Source organism: Dipodomys merriami, unplaced genomic scaffold (assembly GCF_024711535.1).
Source record: "Dipodomys merriami isolate MVZ:Mamm:240054 unplaced genomic scaffold, mDipMer1.0.p SCAF_60, whole genome shotgun sequence".
Taxonomy (NCBI): Eukaryota; Metazoa; Chordata; class Mammalia; order Rodentia; family Heteromyidae; genus Dipodomys; species Dipodomys merriami.
In genome coordinates this window covers 2,828,466-2,839,107 of record NW_027206180.1, presented here as the reverse complement: position 1 = coordinate 2,839,107, position 10,642 = coordinate 2,828,466, and the positions used below count along the sequence as shown (strand labels likewise).

Below are 10,642 nucleotides of genomic sequence, written 5' to 3'. Positions count from 1 at the left end.
AACTCAAGTGGTAGAGAACTAGCCTTGAGCGAAAAGGAGCTCAGAGACAGCACCCAGAGGGAGTTAAAGCCCCAGGACCAGCACAATTGTTTTTTTTTGGCTTATGTGGTGCTGAAGACTCAAATCTAGGGCCTCATGCATGCAAGGCAAGCACTCTTACCACTGAGCCACCTTCCCAGCACCCACCCCCCATTTTTTTTTGTTTTTGTGGTCCTGGTACTTGAGTTTAGGGTCCTAGTTTGTTTTTTGTTTTTGTTGGTTTTTTTTATCCCTGAAGACTAGCACTCTACCACTTGAACCACAGTGCCACTTCTGGCTTTTTCTGAGTAGTTTTACTGGAGGCTAGGGTCTCAAGGACTTTCCTGCTTGAGCTGGCTTCAAACCTTGATCCTCAGATCTCAGCCTCCTGAGTAGCTAGGATTATGTGAGAGACACAGGAGCCTAGCTCTGCAGTGTTTAAGTGTTGGAAACCCGAGTCCAGAGTTAGGAGACTTTTCCATTACATTTCAGAACTGTCTCCAATAAACCTGATACCAGCATGTTGGTATCACCTGTTTGTGAGCTAGTAACCCTTGGAAGCATTGCTGAAGTACAGTCCTTCCTAGCCGGGAACACATGCAGCTTAAACGCAATGCAACGCCAGTGTCACTGAAAGCCTCACAAGTGAGCTGGATATGGACGGCCACTCTATCTGTACAGAGGAGGTAGAAGGAAAAGAAGAAATTTCCTTTACTGTAGGCATATGTGCCTAGATGGGACAGGCAGACTGTCTCTACATTCTGAGATTCTTGTGCATCAAGCCCCTCAGCACTACTTTGCTAATGTTTGCAGTCTTGTGAACTGATGCACAAGTAAAAATATTACAGCAAATGACAAAACAGCTCACATATGCTCATTATCCAATAACGAGACAGATGTTACAGTTTATTTGTATGATGACCACAGAGAAGACTGTTACATCAGCAAATACACAGAGCAACAATGAAAAATAGATTTTACTTTGCCATTGGCTTTTACAAACAGGAGTATAGGTTAGAATCACCTATGGAGGTTCTTAAAACCCCACTCATAGAGAAAGTAGCAATGGGGGTTGGGATCCAAATACTTTTAATTTCACTTCTTTATTCCCCCAATGCTGGGGTGGAACTCAGCCCCCATGCTGAGCCAAGCCCAAGGAAGCCAGGTTTACTGTTTTCCAGCCCGGGCGGTCCGCAGCCTGAGCACCCCACAGTGGCAGGCATATCCTGCTGTGCCCAAATGAACTATATTAGAAAAAAGCATCTCAAGCTGTTATGTAACTGTAACCCTCTGTACATCACCTTTATAATAACAAAAAAAAAAAAAAAAAAAAACAGAGTCTCAGGTAACTGTTAAGTCCTGGGCAGAGCCAGTGATTTTTTTTTAGTTAGACTGGCCCTCAGAGGGGATTTTTCGCCCCTGTTTAGGGGTGCTGGGATCATTACTTCCAGATTTCTTACAAGTGGTGAAGAACTTGGCTTCTGGCTTTTTTGGAGTCTGTCTCGGGTCTTTTTTTCCCAGCACAGAGTCTGTTACTTTGTCTTTCTGGTTCACCTTCTGCTTCTTCCCTGGAGATTTTCCAGGGGTCTCTGTGGTAGGCAGGGCCTTTCTCTTCTTGCCAACAGGTGTGCTGGGCCTGACACTCTTCTTTGGAGACTTCTTTGCTGTGGCACTGTTTTGCACCTGCAAGAGAAGAAAAGTTAAGTCTGGCAGGAGTAGCTGTTCTATTTAACCTTACAGGAGGGGCAAGCTGAGAACTCACTGTCTCATGCCTACTGGGCATGTTGCTGTTGTTACCGCCACACCTCCAGCCTTCTACTAAAGACTTTGTAAAGGCAGTCTGAGGGTCTCTCAAGAGGCCCCTCTTCCTAAGGAAAGTGACCAGTGAACACTTCCTAAGTGCAGAGAGAGCTGTGCCCCAACCTGATTTCCTGTTAGTGAGTCCCTTGAAGGCGGCCTTCAGGTTCCCATTCTAACTCAAAGAAGCTATTCAAAAGGGGGAGCAGCCCAAGATGCAGCAAGGATCTAGCAGCAAAGTCTACCCAGTCCACAGATACAACTGAAGACCAAACTAAACTTTGTACGTGTTCCAGTACTTGGAGCCTTGAACTCTCTGCACTCTCCCTTAGCATTCTTGCTCAAGGCTGCCATTCTACTCGAGCCAGAGTTCCACTTCCAGTTTTTCTGCTGGTTCAGAAGAGGCACCAGACAAAACTATTTTTATATAAACCTAACCACAAACACAAACCCCCAAAATCAACCTATTATAGTATCTCCATATGTTTATTTTTAAGTCTTTGAAGTTTTAATTTCCTGCCTGTCTTCCTAGTAGCTGAGCTTCTAGGTAAGCACTGAAATTATGAAACTGCCACGATTCTATTTCCTAGATGGGTTTAAAGGACTGGGCCTTCATGTCAGCCAGGTGCGCTATCACTGACCTATCCCTGCCAACACTACCCTTCAGGTCCTAACCTATCACTTGTAAAAAGAAGTTAATATTTTAAAGATTACTGCCAGGCTCATGCCTGTAATCCTAGCTACTCAGGAGGCTGAGACCTGGAGGATTGAGGCTGAGGCTCAAAGCCAGCCCAGGAAAAAAGTCCATTGAGACTCCATTGCCAATTAATCAGCAAAATGCTAAACTAGAGGCATCAATCATTCAAGTCATAGAGCACCAGGCTTTTTCTTTTTTTTTGTCAGTTGTGGGCCTGGGCACTGTCCCTCAGCTCTTTAGCTCAAGGTTAACACTCTACCAGTTGAGCTACAGCACCACTTCTGGCTCTTTATTTTCTCTGCTTATGTGGTACTGAGGAATCGAACCCAGGGCCTCATGCATGCAAGTCAAGCACTCTACCACTGAGCTACCTTCTCAGCCCCAGAACACCAGTCTTGAATGGAATAGAATATGAAGTTCTGAGTTCAAGCCTCACTGATGGCATGAATACATACACACATAGAAAATAGAATTACTATTGAGCCAGACTGAGGTACAAAGGGAGACCATGTCGGGGGGGGGAAGCTACAGTATGCTATAAGATGGAGTGATGGCTCTTGTCTGTCATTCTAGCTATTTGGGATTGGGAGGATCTTGGTTCTAAGGCCAGCCCAAATGAAGTTTGTGAACCCCTCATTCAATGAACAAAAACTGGGTGTGGAGGCGTGCGCCTAACATTCCAGTTATATGGCATTTTGTCCAGCCTGGACAAAAAGTGAGATCCTATCTGAAAACAACTAAACCAAAAAGGGTGGGGAGTGTTTTTAAGTGGTAAGTGCTAGGCCTTAGCTCAATCAGAAAACCAAATGACCTAGCATGCGACCACATCAACACAGCAGCAGCTTATATCTCATAGCTCGTAGGGGAGAGTGACCCACACCACTCCAGCTATGTGCACAGCCTATACTACAGTCATGTTCAAGTGTCCCACTGTGAACCAAAACATGACTTACCCCTCAACAGGTGTTTACAGGATGAAGTAAACTGGCTACCACATGGCTCTTGGTTTACTCATGTTTTTCATTAGTCATCACTCAGCACTGAGCCTGCCCAGACACAACTGGCCACCAAACCATTCAATATCACTATTAAACAGCAATAAAAAATACCTGGACATTTTCTTTTGCTGGAGTTCCTTCTATTGGTACCAACTGTGGGATTTCGTCTTCGTCATCTGTCACTGTAGGCTGGCCTTTGACTTTGCCTGTCACTTTAGGCTGGACGTTAACTTCGCCTGTCGCTTTAGGCTGGCCTTTCACTTTGCCTGTCTTTTTTTTCTGAGACCCAGAGTCCTTCACTGGATCATCCCCACCTTGAGATGCCAGGTCCCATGGTAAGACTGGTGTAGACTTCCGAATTCTTGCCCTCAACTTTTTGTTTTTCTTCTTTTGCTTTGCACGCAATTTCATCTCTTTTTTCTTTCTTTCCTACCAAGAACATCAGACAGAAGATAAAGATAAGTAGGAAGACTTTCGAAGAAAAACAAAGGATAAAGAATGAGCCAAAGGATAAAGAATGAGCGCTGGTAGCTCTCAGTACTCACAGTCCCTCCCCCGCCCCTCCAAGAGCTTTGACCTCTACCATAAACATTGGAACCTCAACTCCACTTTCACACAGGGCCCTACAGCCCAGCTCTGTAGCCCAAGCAGACCCCAGAACTCTGGATCCTCCTGCTCAGCCTGAGTGCTGAGACCACAGGTGTCACCACACCTGTCACTTTGTTTCTGACTCTTAATGATGTACTCCTGAACTATATGACATGGTTTGTCAACAACCGATCTTAATAATTCCATCTTTACATTTCAATACCTTCACAGACTCCAACGAATCTTAAAAAAAAAAAAAAAAAAAACAACTTCTTTAGCTCATCTCTGAGAAGTGAGAACAAGGAACAAAGCACAGGCTCGGGAGCAGCCAGGGGCATGGGCAGGGCACGCAGGAAAGGCAAGGGTTCTGGCCACTGGGAACCACATTCACACCTTCATCAAGCCCATCTAGTATTTAAACATCTACTAACTTTTCTCTGAAGACCATTGAAGGATAGTGGGCTGTTTTCATCCACACAGCTGACAAATGAGGAAAAGATGGGAAGGGAAGCAGACCTCTCGGTTTTCACGAATAGGAGTTTAATGCTCTGCAACTTCTGAAACAAAGAAAAGAACAACAACTATCTACTCCTCGCTTTTCTTCCATGAGTCACCAATACACCTGCCCGGCACACTGGATGTACCTTTGGCAACTTTTCTGCCAGCTTTTTCACGACAGCAACAATGTTTTCAGTGAGGTGCTGAGGCTCCATTGCAGTGTGACCGATGCGTACAGTACTGGAATCAAACACAGTAGTCAGTGAACATTTAAAAAAAATTTAAGATGATGCTTCAAAATAAAGCGCTGGCATGTTCCTGAGAAATAGAAACACATCATTCTAAGCCTTTTCTTTTAAAATGTAAAAATGTTAAAAGCACTGGGTTCTAAACTAATTTTTAAAGACTGAAATGTAATTCATTCTCACGCTAGAAACCACCCTTCAGCAGATGCAGAGTGGGAAGCCCATACAGCTCAGCCCAACATTAGGCAGGGGGATCAGAAATGCTTCAGAGAGCCAGATGGATCAAGATGGATTCGGAATTATGTAACAAGACTGAGGTGGATCTTACAGCGCAACATGCAAGCCCAGGACTACAACAGCTCTCTAAGCATTGATCTTACCCTGGCTTTCCTTAATACCCAGAGTTGTTCTGTCCAATACAATAACCACAACACTAGGTTACATGTGTCCTTCTCACTCATTAAACCACATCAAATTAAAAACTCAGTTCCACAGGCACAGAGGCCCCATTCCAATACTCAGCCACTGGACAGAATATAAACTTCTACCAGGCAGCCTTATTCCAGAGAATAATATACTCAGGGTCTGGATGCTGTCCCTTAGCTCTTTTGCTGAAGGCTAGTGATATACAACTCTCACCCACAACCCCACTTCTAGTTTTCTGATGAGAACGGAACACTCTTGAGAGAAGACTTTAGTTTTAAACTGTAGAACATGGTTTCATTAACAGCACCTTTAAAAGAGTGGACAGTCACTACCAAATGTGAAGTGATACACAACGCATGCTAGCTGCCTACCTGCAGGAACCACTCTTGGAGATGTTCAGGACAGTTCCACCCAAACAGTAGTTGATCTCTCTGGATAAATTCTTGGCAAGAAGGTTTACAGGTACTGGAACTCTACAAAACACATGGGCATCAGAATAACGCACACAAAGAAACGTCATTTCATGCTGACGTTTAGTCACTGTTAAGAAACTTACTTCTTTCTTTGATAGAAATGTCTCCCTATGTGCGTGGGTAAAAGCCGCCTAATTCTTTCATCAGTAAGGAAAAGATCAAAACTCCCCAGGAGGCGGAGTTTGGCTTCATATGCTTTATATTCAGTCTTTAAAGTATGGAAAGGGATGATCTAGAAAATACAAACAGTAAAAATATAAGAATAAGAATACAGAAAAGGAAAAATACTTAGGCAACAATATGAACCTAGAACCTTGCCCTTTATGGTTTAGCAAACATATAAGCACCTAAAATGTTGCAAGAACCATGTAAGGGTCATGGTGATAAATGAGCAAGGCCCCTAGATTGAGACTGGGAAGGATTGGCTGAGCTAACAGCACATGCCTATAAGCCCAACTACTGGGGAAGATGCAGGTTAGAAGCCAATCTGGCAACTTAGAAGTGTATTATGTATTACATCAATGTAATTAAAAATCCTTGAAACATCTGGAAAAGTATTAGTCTACTTCCTACTCGAGAGATGGATTCAATCCCATGCTTCTTCAAAAGCTTTCTATAGAAACGTTCTGTATCTTCAGGTGATTCAAGTTCATCTTTGGTAAATAAACAGATTTCAGCCAAATCTGACTGAATATTATGAGGCAAGGACCTGCAAAACACATGAGAAGACATCCAGGAGTAAAGTGTTATTTCAGACACCATCTGAAGATCATTATGTCACTTGACCAACCTTCATTTATGTGAACACTACACCAAAACACCATTTAGAAATACACCTAGGGCAACAGTGATATACACAGACAATAATGTTGGAAATGATCTATACAAGTTGGGGGGGATGTTGGGGGGATGAGGGAAAATAGAAGAAAAATGAGGGGATAACAAGTTTGACAAGAAATGTACTTATTACCTTACTTATTTAACTATAACCCCTCTGTACATAACTTTGACAATGGAAAAAAAATACACCCAGGGGAAAGAAAAGGCTAGAGCCTTAGTGCAGAGGTAAAGTGCTTGTGTAGCATGTGACAGGCCTGGGTTCCATCCCTAGCCTAAAACTGAAAAAGAAATAGAAAGAAAAAAAAAAAAAGCAACAAGCTATGTTTTAGAGAAAAGATTTTATATTCCAAGAAATTACTATGAACTCCCAGAGGCTTAAAATGTCAATTGACAACTGGGAAGTAAATAAAAATACAAAGACACCCAAACAATACATATGTAAACACTATAATGTAATTGTGTTGTTACAGTGACTCATGTATTGTAATGTGGGAGGGAGAATAACCATATTGCAAGGTTTAAAACGTTATCTTCTGGTATATTTGAACTTATTAGCTCCTTAAATTTTTTTTGTTTGTTTTTTGTTTTTTGTCGGTCGTGGGGCTTGAACTCTGTCTGGGCCTGGGCGCTGTCCCTCAGCTCTTCAGCTCAAGGTGAGCGCTCTACCACTTGAGCTACAGTGCCACTTCCAGTTTTCTGGTGGTTTACTGGAGATAGGAGTCTCATGGTCTCTCCTGCCTGGGCTGGCTTTGAACCGTGATCCTCAGATCTCATCCTCCTGAGTAGCTAGGATTATAGGCATGAGCTACCAGCGCCCGCCTAGCTCCTTAAATTTTTAACGCATGTCTTAGGACTAAGAAGAGACAGCTAGCCTGACATGGTTATACACACCTATAATCCCAACACTGGCGGAGGTTGAGGTAGGAGGACCCAGATTTCCAGAACAAGCTGGGCTAGACAGCAAGACTGACTGAAAATGTACCCCAGATATAAATATAAAATCGTTAAGGGGGGCTGGGAAGGTGGCTCAGTGGTAGAGCGCTTTCCTTGCATGCTCGAGGCCCTGGGTTCAATTCCTCAGCACCACATAAGCAAAAAGAAAAAAGCCTGAAGTGGTGCTGTGGCTCAAGTGGTAGAGCGCTCGCCTTGAGCTGAAGAGCTAAGGGACAGCGCCCAGGCCCAGAGTTCAGGCCCCACGGCTGGACCCAAAAATAAATAAATAAATAAATAAAATAAAATCGTTAAGGGTTCTTTATTTTTTGTTTTAAAGAGTATAAGTCTAGGCCCCAAGTTATAAGACATTTTACTGCTAAAAATGTCCAAATTTCTATCTTTTTTTTTCTTTGCTGTTCCTGGGGCTTGAATTTAGGGCCTGGATGCTGCTTGAGAGTCTTTGTGCTCAAGGTTAGCTACAGAGCCACTTTCTGCTCTTTCTGGGTAGCTTGTTTAAGGTAAGTTTCACAAACTTTGCTGCCTTGCCTGGATTTGAACAGTGTGATCCTCAGATCACAGAGCTGCTAGAATTAGAAGTGTGAGCCACCAGCAGACCCAGCCCAAATTTCTACCTTTTTTTTTTTTTTTTTTTGGATCATAGGGCTTGAACTCTGGGCCTAGGCGCTGTCCCTCAGCTCTTCAGCTCAAGGCTAGTGCTCTACCACTTGAGCCACAGTGCCACTTCCGGCTTTTTTCTTTTTCTTATGTGGTGCTGAGGAATCGAACCTAGGGCCTCATGCATGGGAGGCAAGCACTATTACCACTGAGCCACTTTCCCAGCCCCATTTCTACCATTCTTTAAGGCAGTGATTTTATTTGATCTCAGATTTTTGAGTATGCCAGATTTCCACTGTTAAAAGCTACAAATAAATGAGTAGATAAAAAGATCAAGAGTAGAAAATTAGAACTTACAATTTGACCCTCAGTTCTTTACTGGGAATTTTCCATAATATCACCATTAAAAATAAATTGTCGCTGTCATTCAAAAGCAATGCTCTTTTGCTTCTTCTGGCCTTAGAATGGGCCAACAGGGCTTCTACTGCCTTCCTAATCTGCAAACGAGAAATATAAACTTCTCAGGTTAACGTCCACTCCTCCTTCTCCATACTTTCTTTGCTCCATATTCAATTGTAGTAGGTAACCTGTACAACCACAACTGAATCGTGCAATTTATACTCAGAGCAACTTAAGAACCAATCAAAGAATGCCTAAGTAGTCGAGAGGTGGTGCATGTCTGTAATCCCAGCACCTCCGAAGGCAGAAGCAAGAGGATCAAGAGTTAGAGGTCAACCTGGGCTACAAAGTGAGACCCAGTCTCAAAAGGATGAGACTGAACCACAGGAGACGAGGACGGCACTGATTCACAGGAAAAGACCCCACCCCACTGACAGCAGCATTTACTTCGTATTGTGTGCTAGGTCCCCACCGAAAGCACTTCATAAGCATTCCTCCCTGCGTTCTGGGAAAGCAAGGTAGCAGACAGGGTCGTGGTAAGTACGAATTAACAAAGCGAAAAGACTAGTCCAAGGTAATTTCTTTTATTCGCGCTGGTTCTGGGGCTTGACCCAGGGCTTGGCTGGTTCTGGGGCTTGACCCAGGGCTTGACCACTGTCCCCGAGCTTTTCTGCTCAAGGCTAGCGCTGTACCACTACCACTTGAGCCACAGCTCCACTTCTGGCTTCCTGTTGCTAAAAAACCTCGTGGAGAGCCGGGCGCTGGTGGCTCACGCCTGTAATCCTAGCTACTCAGGAGGCTGAGATCTGAGGATCGCGGTTCAAAGCCAGCCCGGGCAGGAAAGTCCGTGAGACTCTTATTTCCAGTGAACCACTAGAAAACCGGAAGTGGCGCTGTAGCTCAAGTGGTAGAGCGCTCGCCTTGAGCGAGCCCAGAGTTCAAGCCCACGACCGACAAAAAAAAAAAAAAAAAACCACCTCGTGGACTTTCCTGCCTAAGCTCGGTTTCGAATCTCGATCTTCAGATCTCGGCCCTCGAGTAGCTGGGATTACAGGCGACTGCTACGGGTGCCCGACTACTTTTGCAATCTAATTACAGACCGCCAGGTCGCAGGCCTGGGGGGAAGCTAGAGAGTCAGTGCGGAATAACCGACGGGCTAGCCGGAACGCTCTGGGGACGGCCCCCCGCGCCCCGCACCAGGCAGGCCCAGGTTTCCAGGCCTTTCCGTCGGCACCGCCACGCCTCACAAAGGACAGACACCCTCCTTTCGAAACACCTGCCCTACCCAGGGACTCACCTGGCTTTTGTCCAGATGTTCTAGGGAGGTCGGGCCGTCTGGAGCCGAGGCGGAGGTCGCACCGACGGCCAGAGCCTCTGGAGAGGTGGAAGCCGCGTCCTCCATGGCTGGTTCGCCTCGTGCAAACGCGCGATCGGCGGAACTTGAGGACGGCGCATCCGCGTGCGCACGCGCGGAGGCCCGGAACCGGAAACTAGGCGGGGGGGCAGGATCCGCACGCGTCACTTCCGGGAAGGCGCGCAATTTGGTTTCCGGGCTTGGCGCAGCAATGGTGGAGATGGCTTCTCCTGTCTTCCCGCCGTCCGGGGCTCGGCGTCTCCCTTGGAGCCTGAGAAAGGAGCGCGGAGCCCTGGGCCGCGGCGTGGGGCGTCGCCTCCCTCCCCGGGGCCGATTCCCCGGCCGGCCTCGGAGCTCCCGGTCCCCCGCGGCGGGCGGTGAGATCCCGCAGGCCATTACCGGCCGGGAGGTTGGCTGGGGGTCCCCGGGGGACAGAGTGGATTGAACGGCCTCTTCCCGCCCCATCTTGCTCCCCAGAGGTTACCAGTCCCCAGAACCTCCTGGAGCCTTCCAGAAATATGCTAGGCGTGTTTTAAGAGGTATTTTTCTTGTGTTGGTAAGGAAGGGTAGGTTTCCATTTTCGTTGAACCGACCCCTGCCTTCGGTATTTGGGAGGCAGGACTGGAAGTTCCGCACCACCTTCCCGCTCGGCGGCACCGCGTGGACGTCCCGGGCGGTGGCAGCGCTTTTACAGCTAGTAAGGTTTTGAGACCGTGGAAGTCCGAGGCTAAGCCAGACAATGGCGTTGTCCTCCGTAGACT

At 46.0% G+C, this 10,642-nt stretch overlaps 1 protein-coding gene across 1 annotated transcript; it reads right to left on the bottom strand.

Moving 5' to 3' along the window:
* Positions 1 to 891: 891 nt before the first annotated feature.
* On the bottom strand, positions 892 to 9,965 carry Rsl1d1 (ribosomal L1 domain containing 1). The gene is made up of 9 exons (XM_070003467.1): positions 9,825 to 9,965; positions 8,486 to 8,625; positions 6,314 to 6,449; positions 5,824 to 5,972; positions 5,639 to 5,740; positions 4,743 to 4,836; positions 4,530 to 4,655; positions 3,622 to 3,939; positions 892 to 1,701 (listed from the first exon to the last, which is right to left on the bottom strand). The coding sequence occupies exons 1-9, from the start codon at positions 9,927 to 9,929 to the stop codon at positions 1,402 to 1,404; spliced, it is 1,470 nt and encodes a 489-aa protein (XP_069859568.1). The 5' UTR covers positions 9,930 to 9,965; the 3' UTR covers positions 892 to 1,401.
* Between the last annotated feature and the right edge of the window lie 677 nt (positions 9,966 to 10,642).

Bases quoted from the DNA above. Each gene is read 5' to 3' on its own strand.
- Rsl1d1 (XM_070003467.1), bottom strand. From the start codon at position 9,929: ATGGAGGACGCGGCTTCCACCTCTCCAGAGGCTCTGGCCGTCGGTGCG. The intron at 5,741-5,823 runs GTAAGTTTCTTA...TGTGTTTTGTAG, and splicing joins CATTTCTATCAAAGAAAGAA to AGTTCCAGTACCTGTAAACC. The intron at 1,702-3,621 runs GTATTTTTTATT...CTTCTCTTGCAG, and splicing joins CAGCAAAAGAAAATGTCCAG to GTGCAAAACAGTGCCACAGC.